We start from the raw sequence: 20,114 nt of genomic DNA, 5'->3' as shown, positions 1-20,114 counted from the left end.
GTACTGAAATAAGTGGTAATAGATAGTTTTGTGATAAGATAATTCGTAACGAGCAACAAGTAACAAAAGTAAATAAGGTGCAGCAAGGTGGCCCAATCCTTTTTGTAGCAAAGGACAAGCCTGGATAAACTCTTATATGATGTAAAGCGCTCCCGAGGACACATGGGAATATCGTCAAGCTAGTTTTCATCACATTCATATGATCTGCGTTCGGTACTTTGATAATTTGGTACGTGGGTGGACCGGTGCTTGGGTGCTGCCCTTACTTGGACAAGCATCCCACTTATGATTAAACTCTATTGCAAGCATCCACAAATACAACAAAGTATTAAGGTAAACCTAACCATAGCATGAAACATATGGATCCAAATCAGCCCCTTACGAAGCAACGCATAAACTAGGGTTTAAGCTTCTGTCACTCTAGCAACCCATCATCTACTTATTACTTCCCAATGCCTTCCTCTAGGCCCAAACAATGGTGAAGTGTCATGTAGTCGACGTTCACATAACACCACTAGAGGAGAGACAACATACATCTCATCAAAATATTGAACGAATACCAAATTCACATGACTACTAATAGCAAGACTTCTCCCATGTCCTCGGGAACAAAAGTAACTACTCACAAAGCATAAACATGTTCATAATCAGAGGGGTATTAATATGCATATAGGATCTAAACATATGATCTTCCACCAATTAAACCAACTAGCATCAACTACAATGAGTAATTAACACTACTAGCAACCTACTATCACCAATCCCGGACTTAGAGACAAGAATTGGATACAAGAGATGAACTAGGGTTTTGAGATGAGATGGTGCTGACGAAGATGTTGATGGAGATTGCCCTCTCCCGATGAAAGGAGCGTTGGTGATGACGATGGCGATGATTTCCCCCTCCGGGAGGGAAGTTTCCCCGGCAGAACAGCTCCGCCAGAGCCCTAGATTGGTTCCGCCAAGGTTCCGCCTCGTGCGGCGGAGTTTCGTCCGAGAAGATGGCTTATGATTTTTTTCCCATCGAAAGACTCCATATAGTAGAAGATGGCCACCGGAGGGCTGCCAGGGGGCCCACGAGGTAGGGGCGCGCCCAGGGGGGTAGGCGCGCTCCCACCCTTGTGGGTAGGGTGTGGCCCCCCTGGCGAGTTTCTTCCGCTCAGTATTTTTATATATTTGGAAAACATCTTCCGTGAAGTTTCAGGACTTTTGGAGCTGTGCAGAATAGGTCTCTAATATTTGCTCCTTTTCCAGCCCTGAATCCCAACTGCCGACATTCTCCCTCTTTATGTAAACCTTGTAAAATAAGAGAGAATAGGCATAAGTATTGTGACATAATGTGTAATAACAGCTCATAATGCAATAAATATGGATATAAAAGCATGATGCAAAATGGATGTATCAGACGCGCATGCAAGGCCTTGTTAACTTAGTCAACATACGAGAGCAGTTACTATTGGATGTCTATCGAACGGCCGTCATGCTTCTTCAATCTCTGCTCTTCCTGCTCCCGCCACTCAAACCAGCGCCGGCAGGACTACTTGCTCCCTCCTCCCGTGGCTGGCTGTGCTGCTGCGCAGGCCTCACCACTCCACCCTACTCCCATCACCGGCCTGGCCATCCCTCCACTCACCCACACGTGTTGTTATTCTTCGGCGAAGGCAGACGAACAAGTAAACCCTCGTACTCCCCTCCGCGTGGGAAACAACTGCTGAGTCTTCCCTGGCTTTGTGTCGTTCCCTTCTGCCTCGCTGTCGTCCACCTCCTTGGTGCTCTCGGCGCGGCATGGTCAACAGACGACATCCATCGGAAGAGGACCATACGTGGAGAGGCTGACAACTGGGTCCACGGCCGCACGCAAGGAAGTGCCTTCTTATTACGCGCAAAATAATGATTCCCCCACCTAACAGCGGGGACCCACCGGAAGGGCCTCTGTATTTTGCGAAAAAACATTCCTCCCGCTGACAGCTCGGACCCACCAACTATATATTCGCACGCAAGGAAGTGCCTACTTATTACGCACAAAAAAATGAATACCCCTTGTTAGCTGGGACCCACCATAGTTGGAGGCTGATTTATGGGCCTACTAAGTTGACGCGGACGGAGGGCTTTATCAACTTAGTCAATATGAACGATTCTAGCTCCAGTGATTGTATGATGTTCATCCAACGACCGTAGTGCTTCTTCAACCTCTGGTCTTTTTGCTCCAGCCGTCCAAACCAGCACCGATCATGCTGCCTGCTCCTGCCTCCCGTGGCCGGCTCTGCTGCCGCGCAGGCCTCACCGCCCTACCCTACTCCTATCGCTGGCCTGGCCATCCCTCTACTCACACAAACATCCTGTTATTTTTCGACGACGACAGCCTCACACTGCAGCCCAACTAGTAAACCCTCGTACTCCCCTCCACGTGGGAAACAACTGCCGAGTCTTCCCCGGCTCTGGGTCATTCCCTTTCTAGGCCTCGCCGTCGTCCACCGCCTTGGTGCTCTTGGCGCGGCGTGGTCAACGTGGTCAAGGAACGACTTACATCGAAAGAGGACCCACCAGCTATATCTTCAGACGCAAGGAAGTGCCTCCATATTAGGCGCGAAAAAATAAATCCTCCCCCTGACAGCTCGGACCCACCATCAATAACTTCGCACACAATAAAGTGCCTCCTTATCCTCCCTGACAGTCGGGACCCACCTGGTTGAAGCGTACGTAGCGTTGTCATTCTGGTCGCGAACATGTACGTACATATTGGTCGATCGGTATCTCTGCAACGATGAACCGTGGCCGAGCAAGTAGCGGCACGTGTAGTAGTAGAGCCCCTGACGTAGCAGTTCAGGCAGTCCCTTCTAAACCGTGTACACGTACGCACAACCACATGCCAAAAAATACGACCACGTAGGTACATACGGGCGGGGTCTCGAACACCTACTTGCGCATATGTACGGCCAGGGCTCCTGTATATGGAGAGGCAACGGACGGCAGCAACGGCGTGCTGTTCATCGGGAGGCAGCAGACTGGGTCGGAATGCGTCCTGTTCAATGGGAGCCAACCGGCTTGGATGAAACGGCCGAAACGGGGTCTAGCATACTGCAGTATGGAGGAAACGGCCTTCTGTTCGACCGGCTACGGTCGAAACGGCATCCTGTTCATCGGAAGGGTCTCACGTACCACGAAACGGAGGAAACAGACTCGTGTTGAAGCGCCTATGGTCGAAACAGGGTCCTATTCATGGGAGGGGTGTGGCGTACCGCAAAATGGGACTCCACCGGCTACTGTTCACCCACCGTCGACTTCCTTCAGCCTCCACCTGCACTGTTCATCCACCGCATCTTCCTTGCCTCCACCAGCTACTGTTCATCCGCGGGCTACTGTTCATCCAGCCCTCCACCGGCTACTGTTCAACCAGCCCTCCACAGGGTCTTGTTAATTCACCCCCAACTAGCTCAGTTGTGGAGGCCTCCTCTCAGGGTCTTGTTCATCCAGCATCAACGGCCTAACTACTACCACGGGTTCCTATTCATCCAACCCCCACCGGGAACTGTTCATCCAACCCCAACCGCGTACGTCTCGATTTGTTCAACCAACCCCCACATTCATGGTTCATCAAGAGGCAGCGGATTCATTCGGCTTCAGTCATCAGCAGCTGCGATCGATCGCTCGGGTTCAATTAGCAGCAGTAGCGAAGGAATCGCTCGGGTTCAGTTAACAGCCAAGGGATCGATTGCTCGGGTTCAATTACGTAGCTAGTGCAATCACTCGGGTTCAGTAAGCGAACGCCTCACTCGGGTTCAGTTAGAGCCCAACACCTCGCATGCGCGCGCGTACGTATACGAGTGAAACACGCAAACCCCCGTGCACCGCTCGGCCCTGACCACCCACCGTAACTGGGAACTCCCCAAAATTTTCCTCGTCCTCGCTTCTACCATGATTTTTTCCATCATGGACGACCCAAAGAATGTCATGCAGGTGCGTCTCCGGCCCGCCCAAGACGAAAAGCCCATTTTCTATCATAGAAGTAGGAGCCCACCACATCTATGATGAAACCGAGTTTTGTCACAATTATCATCATAGAAGTGTCATAAATATGACATTTTTTCGTTCGGACCAAAATGTCACGGATGTGTTTTTTTGTAGTGATCTCCTATCCGCCTTTCATGCCTACACTGCGGATCTTACGCGCATTAACAAATCCTATATTGTTCTCATTCCCATGAAACTAGGAACTTCCGAGCCCGACCAGCTTCGCCCAATCACTTTATAGAATTGCTTTGTCAAACTGTGTTCCAAATGCCTTTCAAATAGGGTCCAACTGGCTATCCAAGATTTAGTTTACTATGACCAATCTGGATTCATCAAAGGCCGTAACATTGCTGAAAATTTCATCTTGGCTGCCGATATTGTCCAAACCCGCCACAAGAGGAAATGTCCGGCTTTGGTCCTTAAATTAGACTTCAGGAAAGCTTTCGACTCCATCTCTTGGGACAACCTTTGCAACATCCTCGAGGCAAAAGGCTTCTCGAACACTTGGATCCTTTGGATCATGATGTTAAATAACACTAGCCAATCAGCTATCCTTCTTGACGGTGTCCTAGAAAATTGGATCCAATGCAAAAGTGGCCTAAGACAAGGTGACTCCCTCTCACCGTACCTATTTATAATCATTGCCGACATCCTGCAACGCATGATATTGGATGCCTCTGCCCAAGGCTTGTTGCACCATCCAATTCTTCTAAATGCTCCTTGCCCGGTGCTTCAGTATGCTGACGACACCCTCATTATCATCAAGGCAGACCCGGAGCACCTAGCCCACCTTAAGTATATTCTACAGACATTCTCTCTAGCCACTGTTCTTAGCATCAACTTTGAAAAAACACTTTCGCCCCAATACACGTTGACCCTCAGACCGCCTCCACAATGGCATCTACTTTGGGTTGTACCGTTGTTTCTTTTCCCCAAAACTACCTTGGATTGCTCTTATCTACGCACAAGCTTCGGCTGATAGATTTCCACCCTCTAATTGCTAAAGTGGATAAGCAGCTAGCAGGTTGGCGAGGCCACCTGCTATTTGCGATCGGTCATGCGGTTCTCGTCAAGTCTATTATCCGTGCGCTTCCCACCTATGTCATGAGCGCCATGCTTCTTCATGCTGGCACCCTCCTTGAGATTGACAAGCGATGTCGTGCCTTCTTCTAGGTTGGCGACGATACGGTCAACGACGATCAGTGTAAGGTTGCGTGGGATGAGGTCTGTGCTCCTACTTTGAAAGGCGGTCTTGGTTTCCGTTGCCTCCGCACCCATAACATTTGCCTTCTCATCAAGTCTCTAAATAAAATACATTGCCCCGAAAATTCTTCCTCGGAATCATGGTTCGCCAATGCCTACGGGTGGGCTGGTGGGCACTATATTGGTTGCTCCCATAGGCCTCAAACCAATGTTTGGAAGGATATCACTTGCCTATCCTTCTTCCGCTCCATCACTCACGTCAGGATTGGTACAGGAGTCACTACAGCCTTTTGGCTTGACCTTTGGATTGGTTTCGAAACCCTGGGCGCTCGCTTTCCGAGTCTCTTCTTCCATGTCAGCAAACCAAATGTCTCTGTTGCGTTCGTGCTATCCGAGACGGACCTTCGTCTCTCGCTGCAGCCACGTGTGTCCAACGCTGGTACTGTCGAGCTTCAATCCTTGCGCTCCTTATTAGCCAATGTTAACCTAACCACACAGGCTCCAAATTTACGTTTATGCAGGTTTAATGACAAACCCCTTTTCGTGACTTTTGCTTATGAAGCGGCTTTTGCTTCTCGGCCGGAGGATTTGTTCGCAGATTTCATCTAGGGAAAAAACTACGTGACTAACCGATGCAGGTTGTTCCCCTGGCTGGCCCACCGAGGGCGCCTATTCACCAATGAGCGTCGATTCAGAAGAAGCCTGTTGGACTCTGACTCTTGCCCATTCTGCCCGGAATCCGAAACAACTTCCCACATGCTGTTGCACTGCTCAACGGCTTCCGAAGCCTGGTCAACTGTGGATTCCTTAGGCATTAATCCTGCTGATTGCATCTCCATCCGTGACCTACAGTCTCAGCAGCACTCATGCAAGCTCCGAAAAACTGTGATCCTGGCAATTCTCTAGAATATTTGGAAAAGAAGGAATGCAAAGATTTTCAAGCAAGAAGTGGAATCTTTGGGAACAGTGCTCCGCGGTGTGGCCCAAAACATCTTTCTTTGGTCCAGTAGATATGTAAACGAGGACCAGAAACAAATCTTGATTGACCGGGGGATCATGCTGTCCCACCTAGATGTAGCATAGTTTTTTCTTCTTCTTCCTCTATCACTCTGACATTCTTGTAAATACTCTTTGTTAAACCAAAGTTAATAAAATGAGTTCAGGCTGGCTTTGGCCGCCGTAGTTCCCTAAAAAAATGCTAGCATAATGTAACCCTGTCATTTTGCAGAATAAAAAATTCACGGTCTCTCGCAAAAAGAAAAAGAACAGTACTATTTTAACAACGATGACACCGAAATACAATTTCGTGGCCAAAAAATGTTGGGCCAAGAAAAAAAGAAAGAAAACCCGACCTGGAGGAGTGTGCTGTTTCGCGCTGGAACGCGGGAGGCCCAGTACGATTTGGGAGGGGGGGCTGGCTGGCGGGCAGGCAGGCGCCGCGGGATTTCCGTATTATTTTAAAACTTTTACCGCCCACCTCTCTCGCCAGCACGTGCGCCCCACTCCATCCAAAATTCCCCAATCCTATAGCAAGCGAAAATCCTATAGAGCTCAGCAAGCGAAACCCAGCGCAGCGCAGCGCGGGCTTCTTCTCCCTCCTCCTCTTCGAATTCGCGTGTTTTGGCGGCCATCTTCCCTCCCATTCCTCCAATCCCCTCTACATAACGCAACCGCCGCCGCCTCCCATCTTCCCTCGCCGCGCACCGAATCTCAAACCCTATCTTGCCGCCCCGGGGAGCACGAGCCCGCCGACCATGGCCGACAAGGAGAACGCGGCCCCCGCCGCGGCGGCGGGCCCCCGGCTCACCCGTGCCGCGGCCAAGCGCGCCGCCACCTGCTCCGCGGGCCCCTCCGGCGGCGCCAAGCGGAAGCGGGTGGCGCTCAGCGAGCTCCCCATCGTCTCCAACGCGGGGGTCGTCCTCCGCCAGCCCTCGAAGCCCGCCAAGCCCGCGTCTGCGGCCGAGGGGGAGGAGCAGCACGGGGGCTTGAGCAGGTGCGCGTCCACCTCGCCGACCCCCGTCGGGGAGGAGGTCAGCGGCGGCGGCGGCATAACCCAGCTCAGCGGGTCCTACGCCTCCGACATCTACACCTACCTCCGCACTATGGAGGTACGGCGCCCCCGATTCCTGATCTCCATTTCTGGCCGTCGGATGCCTCGATCCGTTGGCGCTGGGGTTGGGTGGGATCGACTGGTCTGATGTCTAATCATTGGTTTGTCCAAATGGGGTGTGCAGGTGGAGGCGCCTCGCCGGCCGGCGGCAGACTACATCGAGGCGGTCCAGACGGACGTGACGGCCAACATGCGGGCTATCCTAATCGACTGGCTCGTCGAGGTCGCCGAGGAGTACAAGCTCGTTGCCGACACGCTTTACCTCACCGTCTCCTATGTCGACCGCTTCCTCTCTGCCAACCCGCTCGGGCGCAATAGGCTGCAGCTCCTTGGCGTCGCCGCAATGCTCATTGCTTCGTAAGCGCAACCTCCCGTTCCGATGCCTTGAAGGCTTCGAAAAGATTTTGAGGATTGAGTTGGGTTGGCTTTGGGGTGCTCGCAGGAAGTACGAGGAGATCAGTCCCCCGCATGTGGAGGACTTCTGCTACATCACGGACAATACCTACACCAGGCAGGAGCTTCTCACCATGGAGAGCGACATACTCAAGCTCCTCAACTTCGAGATAGGCAGTCCGACCATCAAGACCTTCCTCAGGTGTCATACTGTCACTGACCCAACATTTGATAATCTCTGCCTATTTTGATTCCGTGTCTAACTGAATCTTTGTGCATTTCCCTCACTAATTTCAGGCGGTTCACAAGATCTGGCCCAGAAGACAAGAAGGTGACTACTACCAATCCTTTAAATTCTCCATATTGGATCCATTTGATTTAATCTTCTTCAACTGCTTATGTGTGTCGGTGCCTGAAGTTATTCTTGCATGCTTGTCACAGCGCTCCAGCTTATTACTGGAGTTCATGGGTAGCTATCTTGCTGAGCTGAGTCTTCTGGACTACAGCTGTCTCCGGTTCTTGCCATCAGTGGTTGCTGCTTCATCACTTTTTCTTGCTAGTCTGACCATTGGACCAGACACTAATCCTTGGGTAAGAGTGGAGAAGTAGAATGTGAAAGCTTGAAATGTTGCTTTTGATATTTGAAGTTCTCAAAGCTAAAGCTGTCCTGTGATTATGTTGTTGCAGGGCAAGGAAATGCATAAACTGACAGGCTACAAGGCATCAGAGCTGAAGGATTGCATTATAGCCATACATGATTTGCAGCTCAATAGAAAGGGTCCATCATTACCAGCAATTCGAGACAAGTATAAGCAACACAGGGTATGCTCAACTCCAACAGTTATTTAATATTCCTTTGGCGTTGTTATGCTTGTATTGTTTGGTCTAATTCTCTAATCATTTGGAACAGTTCAAATGTGTATCGATGTTGCTTCCTCCTGTCGAGATCCCTGCATCGTACTTCCAAGACTTAACAGAATAGCTGTTCCTGGACCGCTCCACTGTAAAGCTAATAACTCCGAGCTCATCTTGAGCTCCTTGGGATAAGGGAGAATTACAGTTTCAGAGCAGGTTCTTAGACAAGTTAGAATGCTGGAAGCTGTTTAGATGCTTGAGGTTTAAAAGCCTAACCAGGAGCTTTTCAATTCATTTAGGAGCTAGGTTTATCACAAGTAGGAGGCCAGGCATTCTCTTCTTTTGTAGAATTGTACTTCTGTATTATATGTTAGAACAATGTGCCTTGGTCTGTTTGGCCACATATCTGTAATGTTTGATATATGTTCATCCTTTGTCTTTGCTGATTTTTCTTCTTCTTTTGATCTGTTACCTGTGAGTGTGCTTGCAATACCTATGACCTACCTTTCTACCAAGGGGTTGTATTAGAAATAGGCCTAAATAACATAGCTTGCATGAATAATCATACTTGACAAGATGCTTATTTTTCACTATCTAACTATCACCTTGATAGCTTGTTAGTGCAACATTCTTTATTGAATCAAAATCCAAGAGGCCTCAGTCATTTCCAATGAATGATCAACCCATTTGCTGCCTATAAGGTGTTCACTTCTGAATGACTGGTTATAAATTTGATGGCACGCTAAACATCATTTACTGAGGTTCAAAACACATTTACTGAGCGATATGTAGACCAGATGATGGCAGATGGATGGTTCTTGGTTTTCTTCAGTCTACTGTGCAAAGTTATGCTTATTGTAGTTTTCAATTGATTACTGAAGTAGTGCTGTATAAGACACTGTCATGCTGAACATGCTTTCCATTTACCATCTGGATCTGGAGTTTTGGACTACCAATAGCCAGTGGAGTACTTGTGAGGCACCTTAATTCTTTTGTGTGTGTGGGTGGGGGGGGGGGGGGGGGGTGCTTAATTCTTTTCTGATGGCAACTGATGTAGCCGAAACCTCCTAAATGGTTACATATTTATTCTTGCTAATGAATGTGCAAGTAAAGTTCGTGCACTAGTCCATTGCACTTTTCAACTTGATGGGCTATAATGAATCGGTGTCAAATTGTTGTATCTCCACTGCAATTGCCTCTTCACTTTGTTATAAATGATTACATGTGTCTATTCTTGCTAATGCCATTCTTATGAACAGTGACTACTAATATTGTGTGCAATACTTTCCTCAAAATAATAATAATAATTTTGTATGCAATACTGTATTTCAGACTATTTATGTTTGGAAACGAAAGGTGTATTTCAAATTCTGATGCAAAAGAAGGTGTGCTGTTCCATCTCTTTCCCTAAAGAATATGCTAAAGAGTAGCTTTACTTGGTGTTCCCTACATGCATACAATGAGCAATACTTCAGGGATAATTAGGGTAGCTTAGTCCTTTTCAATGTTTCCTTGGTGTAAGTGCAAGGTGAAATATGCTCTGTATTTTCACGGAAGGAGTAATTTAGATGCCATATTTGCTTGATAAATTTGCATAAAATATAGCTCAAGTTAGATGATCTTACTGTTTTGTACCGGACTTCGTGGCTTCAGGTATCTGTATCTCTGCTTAATTTGCATTTTTTAATCAAAGCTTCACATAGCTATGTGTTAATTTGCTCATTTTCGTGTGATTTTTTAAGGTATTTATTTTGATCTGCATGAGAGTTGATATTATCTCTGTCCAACTATTATACTCCATGGTATGCTAGGTTAACGAAAACAGGAACTCACAGGTAATGTTTGATATATGTTGATCCATTGCCTTTGCTGATTCTTTTTCTTTTGATCTGTCACCTGTGAGTGTGCTTACAGTACCTACTCCCTCCGTTCCAAAATAGATGACTCAATTTTGTACTAAAGTTAGTACAAAGTTGAGTCATCTATTTTGGAACGGAGGGAGTATGACCTACCTTTCTACCTAGGGGTTGTATTAGAGATAGGCCTAAATAACATAGCTTGCATGAATAATCATACTTGGCATGATGCTTGTTTTTCACTATTTAACTATCACCTCGATAGCTTGTTAGTGTAACATTCTTTATTGAATCAAAATCCTAGAGGCCTGAGTCATTTCCAATGAATGATCAACCCATTTGCTGCCTATAAGGCGTTCACTTCTGAATGACTCGTTATAAATTTGATGGCACACTAAACAGCAATTAGAGATTCAAAACACATTTACTGAGCAATATGCAGACCAGATGATCGCAGATGTATGTTTCTTGGTTTTCTTTACTCTGCTGTGCAAAGTTATATGCCTATTGTAATTTTCAATTGACTACTGAAGTAGTGCTGTATAAGACACCGTCACGCTGAACATGCTTTCCATTTACCATATGCATCTGGATCTGGAGTTCTGGACTACCAATATCCCCAGTGGAGTTCTTGTGAGCCACCTTAATTCTTTTTTTCTGTGTGTGTGGTGGTGGTGGTGGGTGGGGGGGGGGACCTTAATTCTTTTCTGATGGCAACTGATGCAGACGAAACTTCCTAAATGATTACATGTGTATTCTTACTAATGAATGTGCAAGCAAAGTTTGCGCACTAGTCCATTGCATTTTTCAACTTGATGGACTATAATGAATTGGTGTGTCAAATTGTTGTATCTCCACTGCTATTGCCTCTTTTCCTTGTTATAAATGGTCACATGTCTATTCTTGCTAATACCATTCTTATGAACAGTGACTACCAATAATGTGTGCAATACTTTCCTCAAAACAATAATAATTTGTATGCAATACTGTACTCCAGACTACTTCTGTTTGGAAATACAAGGTGCATTTCAAATTCTGGTGCAAAAGAAAGTGTGATTATCCATCTCTTTCCCTAAAAAATATGCTAGCTTTACTTGGTGTTCCCTACATGCATACACTGAACAATACTTCAGGGATAATTAGGGGCAGCTTAGTCCTTTTCAATGTTTCCTTGGTCTATGTGCAAGGCAAAATATGCTCTGTATTTTCATGGAAGGAGTAATTTAGATGCCATATCTGATTGATTTATTTGTATAAAATATAGCTCAAGTTAGATGATCTTACTGTTCTGTACCAGACTCTGCGGCTTCAGGTATCTCTGCTTAATTTGCATTTAAAAAAAAATCAGAGTTTCACATAGCTATGTGTTAATCTGCTCATTTTCCTGTGATTTTTTAAGGTATTTATTTTGATCTGCATGAGAGTTGATATTATCTCTGTCCAACTATTATACTCCATGGTATGCTAGGTTAATGAAAACAAGAACTTGCAGAACTTTTAATATGAGGATGACTGACAGAGACATTATATATGCTGCTTCTAGTAAGTACAAAAAATCCCTGGGTTCCTTCACACCGATGTCAACTAGACTACATATGATCATATTAATAACTATCTGGCTACATAAATATTGCAGCAGCGTCGCCACAAATTCAAAAGGAACAACATCATCTTCATAGTTCAGTACCATCTTTGATTCTGATGGTGAGCTGAGCTTAACTGATCACTTCATGCCAATTTATTCAGAAGGACAAACTTGATGAGGACTTTTGTACTGTTCAAAGTTGATACATCAACCTATCAAAGCCTGAGATTCAAGTCTATCTTACTTTGTTCTGATGGTTGTTGCTCTGAAGGTTGGGTCCTCGCTCTGAAGCTTCCTGGCCATGTTGAGTTGAGCACCTCCTCGCAGGGAATTGTTGCCCAGGTCATCCCATCTTCATGAAACCTTGGTGCTGTCCTGATTTGTGTTGGCTGGCTCGACTTCTGAATCACCGAGCTCTGGCTAACTCTCAGGGACTGCACAAAGGCGGCGTGCGCCTCGAGAGGCAGCCCCATCACCATCCTCTGTGCATGGTAGGAGCGCTTGGCGGCGCTGCGCTCCCTCTTGTGGGCGTTCTGGTGGCCGCCCAGCGCCTGTGAGCTGAAGAATTTCCTCATGCAGAAGTTGCATGAGAAAACCTTGTGTGGGGCAGCAGAAAGCTTGGGCTCAGGATCAGGCTCAGGCTCGGAGCAGTTTGCCACCGTCTCCGGCGACTCGTTTGCGCCGACCGTGAGGCTCAGCCACGACGCGCCGTCGTCCTGGTCGATGGTAAGCCGCTCTGGGCTCCCCTTGTTCACCGACGATGCTTCGTCTGCTTGCTCCATATCCTATCATGAAACTGTCTCCTGCTTCTCCCTCCAGGCCTGCTTGCGGCTCATGGGTGGGTGGTGCATCTCTTCCAGTTCGCAGTTTGCCTTATAAAGGGGGACGAGGTTGGGAGGTGCATGGTATTTTTTTCTGGCTAATAATTGAGGAATCAGGAGGTAAAGAGAACTTCGTCTGGAGTTAGTGGATCTCTATCTTTATTTGGTTATCTCTTCTTTCTTTCTTTCCTACCTGGCTGGCCCATTCATATATCATAGTGGTGCTACATATCCCAAGGCAAGGCAAGGCAAGGGAATGCATGCTTCCGTCATCTTTTCCTGCACTTGCCTTGGTGACTTGATATCTAGTTTCACACCATATATGCCTGCTGCTGTGTACTCTTACTCTTTTTCCAAAAGAGACAACAAGAATCACAGTACAGGGCATGAGGTTTCCATGACAAGCTTTCCTCCATTTGCAAGCATGCCTGGCACAGCACAGGTGCCCATTTGACTATTTGGCAGGTGGGGTGTTGAAAGCGATCTCACATTAATAACAAAGTCATGAATCTTGTTAGGATTGTGGTTGAGTCGAATCAGGAAAGCCCACAGTTTGGGGCTCTAGAACGGTGGTTAGGTATTTAGGTTAGGCCACAAGAAGCAATCCTATATTATTGGCTCCTGAACACTGTTTGACAGATACTGTTGCAATAGTTGTGTACAATCTTTTCATTCACCCCCTATCTGTACTACAGCTACTTTTTTTTGGCAAACTAACTGCTTGCACTGAAAGCATGATGGTTAGGTCAGAACTCACAACAAGCAATATCAATAGACGCCAACAGCTGATTTCATCACTATTCTGAAGACTATCTATCACTCAAAGATGGTGCTGGTAAAAACATACTCCCTCCGTTCCTAAATATAAGTCTTTGTAGAGATTCCACTAGATGGACTACATACGGAGCAAAATGAATGAATCTAAACTTGAAATGCATCTATATACATCTGTATGTGGTTCATAGTGAAATCTCTACAAAGACTTATATTTAGGAACGGAGGGAGTACATCCTTTTTGCATCTCTGTCAACAATATTATAACAATCTGATCTGAAAAGCGAGAAGTAACGCAACAACTTTGAGTCAGAACGGTGAGGCCAATAGTATTGTTTTATGCATCGTGTCATCCCCTCCAGAGCCAATAATTGACTTGTATATATGCTGTGGAAATAGTTGTGGCCATATGCTGTTAACTTGTTGGGCATCATCACATTTGTTTTCTTTAGTGGGAGACTGTTGCTGTCACAAGTGCACCGGAAGAGGTCCGCCTGTACTTTTTAGGTAGTCTTTTGTGTGGGGATGGAAGCTGAGTTCTTGCCATCTTGCTGCTTTCCCTGTGTTTGCGCAAGTGTGGTTGTGGTGGTGATGATGTTAGCATTGGGATGCTTTTCATTGGGATGGAATGGATAGAGCTTACATTTGATACTGGGTCAACTTGATGAGGATAGAAAAGGAGAGGCACCTAGGCTCCCTTCCACATAGTTAACCATATCTGCAGGGGGCAGTACCAACATGCGTCGCCCTCGCCCAGATATGCAGATCTATGTGCATTTTCAAAGCGCAATTTATCAGGGACCCGTTTGGTATCTTGTTCCTTTGTTGTTTGTCCACTCTTCTCCTGTGTTCTATTTGGTCATCACTACCAGGGGTGGTTCCTGATCACTGCTTTTTCTCTGGCCTCAACAGGGAACACATCGCTTGTTCGCAGCTGTTGCAAGTGCTCTGCTGATCTCATTCCAGGTATCCAATAGTACACAATCTGAATGTGATGGTGAGAAATCCTATTTATTCACATATTCCTTTCTTCACAGGGAAGGCTGCCCAAGCACCCCAAACTGATTAGACATAGATATTGGAAACCAGCCCATGCACACGCACATGTGGTAAATTAGCATAAGCTTTTCCCACATGCATCTTTTTTCCTTCTTTTGAAAAGGAGGTTAAGATCCTCGGCTGCTGCATCATTGTGATGCACACGACCATCTCTTTTACAGTTGAGATGCAAGGCAACGAGGCCAAAAACATCAAGATGTAAATTTAACACCTACGACTGAGTCAATCTTCTTCCACATCAACGCCTTCAAGATAAGCCGGAGCCGTCCACTCGTATCTCGTAGCGGTAAGAGACAAATAAATCACTTTTTCTTGCACTTCCCTGGGATGGTTGATCACTGTGGTCTGCCATTTCATCTACTGGATTGATGACCCATCATACATCGCACTGATGTTGATGATGATAGTAGAGATGCATGCAGCCATGGAAAAAAGGGTTCCTACTTTTGATCATGTTTGGCCGCAACAGGCACCTAGGGGCTAGGGCATCCTGAATGATACCTCATACAGGTCTAGAAGGCAGGGGAAAGAAAGAAAGAAGGCGAGAAAAGGGCAACATCAGGATCAGGTGGCGACGTGCAAGTCTGGCGCTGCCAAATACCCAAAGTACAGAGTGGTTGGCATGAGTGCCAGAAACAAAATGGAATTTATCAGGCCTGCCTCCACGACAATGCTACGTTGATGCTAACTCGATCCCGCGTCCACATTAGCCGGTATCTCTCCGGCATGGCCCGTATCTTTATGGCATGACACTGACAACGTCCCTCGCAATCGCAAGGTTGGGCAGTAATTTTTTTCTGTACCAGTTGTTACATTTGATAAAGGCAACCGAGAAGTCTTTCTGTCGAGGAGCCATATAAAAACGTTGGACAGTAACTTTCAGCAGTTAGCTGTATTTGTTAAAGGCAACCGAGAAGTCTTGTTGTCCGGTCTGGTGTCGCGAGGTGGAATGATGATGCTTTGCACATGCAGATCTCTGAGGACTCTGGAGTTTCTGATGGGGATAAGCTGGTGGATTGATTGGGCAACTAATCGCAAGGACGGGGACCGGCAGAGGATACTTCAGACGTCAAAGAAAAAAGGTTCTAAAAGTAGTAGCATTCGTTTCGTATTGGGTTGCATAACTTCAGAGAAAATGCATACTGCATCATGCGTGTTGAAGTAGTTTTCTGACTAGTAGTTATGTGTTGTTTTAGAAAGTACTAACTGTTGACAAGGTAATTTGGTGATTAACTTGATGCTCACTGAACTTCAGAAGAACACCGGTGGAGGGAGTGAAGTTGCGGAAGGGAGGAGATCATCAAGAAGCTGTTAGTGATGAAAAAAGACGACATAAAATTGATGCATGAGATGAGAGGAGTATCATCGGTACTTTCTTTCTTCTTCGATCTTCAATGTGCTTTAACAAGTATAGCAATGGAAGAATCAAGGAAGTACCCGGAAGAATGATACTAATCAGAAAGACCTGCTGATACGCAAGGGTAGTGTTAGTCATCAGAACATTCTTATAACCAGAAAGTTAATGTTAACCAGCACTGCCAGATTTATCTCTTAAACCAAACACTCATAATCAGAAAGCCAATGCTAACCAACACCTATCACTATCTCAGAAGGTTCTAAAAGTAGCATTCGTTTCGTATTGGGCTGCATAACTTCAGAGAAAATGTTTTATGACTACATACTATGAACATGCATGAACATACCGCATGTCGGCACGCCCTGAATCCATAGGCATGTGCACCCACTTTTTGAAAAATGCATTTTAAACATGTTTTTAAAATGTCAAAAAATTCAAAAGAAAATTTCACGCATACATGTTCGCAAATGTATGTGCGCGGCACAAAGTTTTGTGAAAAAATGTCTTTTCGTTTTGTCTCCTTAAAAAAGACAAATTTCAGTGCTTCTAAAAAGCATTTTATGACACAAATTTTGTCTTTTTCATAGGCCACAAAAAAGTTTTTTTCCGTGAAACTTTATGCATGCACATAAAACATGAAGACGTAACCGTGCAACCTTTTTCAGTTTTTTTTTAGCATTTAGAAATGTGTTTTTCAAAGTGGGTTCATTGATGCACTTCCCATTATGCGTGTTGAATTAGTTTTATGACTACTAGTCATTTGTTGGTCTTTTCAAGAGCAGCTATTGACAAGGTAATTTGATGATAACTTGATGCTCACTGAACTTCAGAAGAACACCGGTGGAGTGAAGTTGCACAAGGGGGGAGGTCATCAAGAAGCTGTTAGTAATGAGAAAAGACGACCTAAAATTGATGCATGAGAGGAGTATCATCGGTACTTTCTTTCTTCTTTGATCTTCAATATGATTTAACAAGTATAGCAATGGAAGAATCAAGGAAACCCCGGAAGAATGATACTAATCAGAAAGACCTGCTGATACCGAAGGGCAGTGTTAGCCATCGCAGCATTCTCATAACTAGAAAGCTAATGTTAACCAGCACTGCCACATTAATATCTTAAACAGATAGATTAATATCTGAGTCAGAAAATGAACCACCAAGAAGGATTTCTTAATCTCTGAACCAGAAGATTTTTCTGCTGTTAGTCCCGGACGTCTCACTGTCCAATCAAGCATTTCTCATTTTGCATGATGTTATAGTGAGATTACCATTGTTGGAAAATTTTGTTGTTGATTCTGCTGGCCTTTCATTATAGACACTGCGTAGTTGCTGCCCTGCATAATTGCCTGGGAAATCTTTGATTGGTTTCTAGTCTTCAATGCACAGAGAAATGCAGAGTATAGACTGGTATATCCAACAACAAAATTATTGCTGTTCTATTAAACAGTCTTTGGCTTATTGCCCAACACCCATTCACTGAAATTTGTTTTACACTCGTCTGATATTGTAATGTTCAGCAGCGGCGGAGCTTCATGGGGGCCATCCCCCCCCCGCCCCCCTCTAGCAAAACTTTTAAGTGCACCTCTAATCATTAGGCTTGAATATAAAATTTTCTTAAATTTCATGCATAACTTATCTTTTTAGCCCCCTAAACTCAGATTAGCTCCCTTAACAATCTTCATCAAGCTTCGCCGCTGATGTTCAGCATCATCGGATGAAATCTTGCTGCAAGTATTCTTCTCAAGATTCATTGGAAGTTGGCACCATTGCTAAACAAGTTTAATCCAGTTTCTTCTATTTCTCCAGAAACCTGTCTTCAAGTCCATCAAATGGAAGCAGAGAGCATACTCTTGACAAACTCCCGAGGCCGGCAGACAGCCGCCAATGGCGTCGCCATTGGCATTGTCAGTCCACCACCTTCAGCCATGTCGATGGTATCGCCTTCACCAACATCCCACTCAAAGCACTGCAGGAGTGCTGCGAGTGTCAAGCTTACAACGCGCATGGCCAGCCCCTCACCGGGGCATCGCCTCCTGCCAAGCCCGAACGGCAGCATGGGCATGGTGACCGCGTCTCTGCCCAAGAACCTCTCTGGCCTGAACACCTCTGGTGCATCCCAGACATTGGCGTCCCGGTGGACCGTCCATGCGTTCACGAGGATCATCGTGCCACGCTGCACATGGAAGCCACCCACGGTGCAGTCCTCCATGGCCTCATGTGCTGGGATGACCGGGCCGACAGGGCAGAGTCGAAGTGTCTCCTTGACAACGCATTGCAGGTAGGGTAGGTTGGTGATGTCCGACTCCTCAACCAGTCGGCTCATGCCGACGTTGGCATCTATCTCGGCCCTCGCCTTCCGCATCTCCTTTGGGTGCTTCAGCAGCAGCGCCATTGCCCACTCGGTGGTCAGCGCCGATGTGTCGGTGCCGGCGGTGAGCATTACCTGAATGTCAGCATGGACATGGCAACCATCTTATCACAGATCACCAAAATGGCACACATGGTGGTGGTGGCACGGATGCAATTTGCAAAATATGCTACTCACCAAGATGATGCCTTTGACGACAGTGTCAGTGTAATACCCAGGATCGGCTTCTTGATGCTCCAAGAGCACGTCGATTACGCCCTTCTTCGCCACGTCTCCGCCACCGGCGTTACGCATTTCCCGGCGGTCATTGACGAGGCCAGCAACGAACGCGTCACGCCTTGTCTGCAGGCTTGCAAGCGCCGCCTCGACGCCGCGGAGACGGTCGACCCACCGCAGCGCCGGGAAGAAGTCCCCGATGCTCGGCGTGCCGCTCACCACGAATGTCTCCTCCACAATCTCCTGGAATCTGCGCAAGTCGCCGGCGTGCCGGCGCGTGGTGAGCGCGTGCAGCATCACGTTGAGCACCAGCTCGAACAGCCTGTTCCGGAGGGTAATAGGCCCACCACTGGCGCTTGCGCTGGTGTCGTGGAGCAGGTTCTGGACGAGGGACGCGACCTCGGCGCGGCGGTCGGCGGCAAGCGCGGCGAGGCGGGAGGTCGAGAAGAGCTCGACGGCGAGGAACCGGCGCAGGCCGCGCCAGTGGGCACCGTCGGAGGCCCACGAGATGGTGGTGCGGCCGTATCCAAGGTGCTCCGCGACGAGCAACTGCGGCCTCCCTGCCAGCGCGGCGTCGTGCGCCGTAAAGCACTCCTCGGCCGCGGCGTGTGTTGACACGACCAGCGCCCGGCGCGCGCCCAGCCGGAGCGACAGGAGCGGCGCCGAGCCGGCGAGCGCGGCCAGGCAGCGGTGCAGCGGCTTTTTGAGCAGGTGGAGGTGGCCGAGCAGCGGGAGAGACGGAGGGCTCGGCGCTCTGCTCCTCCCATGCCCCCACCGTCGCCTCAGCCGAACAAAGACGGCGACAGCACCGGCGATGAGGAGTAGCAGGAGAAGACCGCCGCTTGCCCTTTCCTCCATGTTTGAGTCCATGGGTGGCGTCGGCATTGGCACGGCCTGAAAGCTCCGACCCTTGCAAACACGTGGTTCTTGCTACGACACGTAGCAGGTGGATGGATCTTCCGGAGCCCTTGCGTCCAGACCTGGCCAAACGGGCCGGCCCGGCACGGCCCGGCTTGCCGTGGCATGTTTAATAGGCACGGCCCCGCCGTGGCACGTTTAATAATCGGGTCGTACCATGCCGGCCCACGGGCGTGGCTCTCTGGCCAGGCATAACCTGATTATTAAACGGGCCAGCCCGTGGTATGTTTAGCACGCTAGCTCATCTGATTTTTAAACTGTTGGGCTGTATTTTAGGTCTATTGGACTGTAATTTAGGTCATATATATATAAAAATTCTGAAAAAAAATTTAAACGGGCCGTGCCGTGCCGGCCCGCGTGCCCAGCCTCTAGACCCAGGCATGGCCCATGGCGTGCCGCGTGCTGGGCCTAGCCCGTTTAGCTTAGGCCGTGACGTGCTTGGGCCGTGACGTTCCCGCGTGCTACCGGGCCGACCCAGTTAGCACAGCCTGTTTGGCCAGCTATAGTTGCGTCCTATCCGAGCATCCTCCTTTATTCATCAGTGAGAGGCATATTACTCCCTCCTTTCATAATATAGTGTCTATAGATTTT

At 47.5% G+C, this 20,114-nt stretch overlaps 3 protein-coding genes, 1 long non-coding RNA gene and 1 pseudogene across 4 annotated transcripts; 3 read left to right on the top strand and 2 right to left on the bottom strand.

Moving 5' to 3' along the window:
• Positions 1-609: 609 nt before the first annotated feature.
• Positions 610-6,230, top strand: LOC147970434 (uncharacterized; annotated as a pseudogene).
• A 460-nt stretch (positions 6,231-6,690) lies between these two features.
• On the top strand, positions 6,691-9,015 carry LOC125507988 (cyclin-A3-2). Its single transcript, XM_048672533.2, has 7 exons — positions 6,691-7,319; positions 7,446-7,678; positions 7,764-7,916; positions 8,012-8,045; positions 8,156-8,305; positions 8,402-8,536; positions 8,625-9,015. The coding sequence occupies exons 1-7, from the start codon at positions 6,966-6,968 to the stop codon at positions 8,694-8,696; spliced, it is 1,131 nt and encodes a 376-aa protein (XP_048528490.2). The 5' UTR covers positions 6,691-6,965; the 3' UTR covers positions 8,697-9,015.
• A 2,883-nt stretch (positions 9,016-11,898) lies between these two features.
• LOC125507989 (zinc finger protein 7) lies at positions 11,899-12,959 on the bottom strand. Its single transcript, XM_048672534.2, has one exon. It carries the CDS (start codon positions 12,790-12,792, stop codon positions 12,226-12,228), a length of 567 nt encoding a protein of 188 aa, XP_048528491.1. The 5' UTR covers positions 12,793-12,959; the 3' UTR covers positions 11,899-12,225.
• Positions 12,960-13,675: 716 nt separating this feature from the next.
• LOC125507990 (uncharacterized) lies at positions 13,676-17,591 on the top strand. The gene is made up of 6 exons (XR_007283168.2): positions 13,676-14,571; positions 14,643-14,714; positions 14,826-15,442; positions 15,637-15,746; positions 15,920-16,032; positions 16,852-17,591. It is a non-coding gene; the product is annotated as an uncharacterized LOC125507990 (long non-coding RNA).
• LOC125507987 (cytochrome P450 81Q32) lies at positions 17,434-19,604 on the bottom strand. Its single transcript, XM_048672531.2, has 2 exons — positions 18,567-19,604; positions 17,434-18,464 (listed from the first exon to the last, which is right to left on the bottom strand). The coding sequence occupies exons 1-2, from the start codon at positions 19,488-19,490 to the stop codon at positions 17,847-17,849; spliced, it is 1,542 nt and encodes a 513-aa protein (XP_048528488.1). The 5' UTR covers positions 19,491-19,604; the 3' UTR covers positions 17,434-17,846.
• Between the last annotated feature and the right edge of the window lie 510 nt (positions 19,605-20,114).

The sequence above is a fragment of the Triticum urartu genome, chromosome 5A, assembly GCF_056163025.1.
Source record: "Triticum urartu cultivar PI428250 chromosome 5A, HENAU_Tu73, whole genome shotgun sequence".
In the NCBI taxonomy this organism is placed as follows: domain Eukaryota; kingdom Viridiplantae; phylum Streptophyta; class Magnoliopsida; order Poales; family Poaceae; genus Triticum; species Triticum urartu.
The sequence above is the reverse complement of the archived record's forward strand: the minus strand, read 5'-3'. Positions and strand labels throughout refer to the sequence as shown.

Coding starts and splice junctions, on each gene's coding strand:
- LOC125507988 (XM_048672533.2), top strand. CDS start 6,966: ATGGCCGACAAGGAGAACGCGGCCCCCGCCGCGGCGGCGGGCCCCCGG. Junction 7,917..8,011: donor ACCATCAAGACCTTCCTCAG/GTGTCATACTGT, acceptor CACTAATTTCAG/GCGGTTCACAAGATCTGGCC. Junction 8,537..8,624: donor ACAAGTATAAGCAACACAGG/GTATGCTCAACT, acceptor CATTTGGAACAG/TTCAAATGTGTATCGATGTT.
- LOC125507989 (XM_048672534.2), bottom strand. CDS start 12,792: ATGGAGCAAGCAGACGAAGCATCGTCGGTGAACAAGGGGAGCCCAGAG.
- LOC125507987 (XM_048672531.2), bottom strand. CDS start 19,490: ATGCCGACGCCACCCATGGACTCAAACATGGAGGAAAGGGCAAGCGGC. Junction 18,465..18,566: donor TCGTCAAAGGCATCATCTTG/GTGAGTAGCATA, acceptor GCTGACATTCAG/GTAATGCTCACCGCCGGCAC.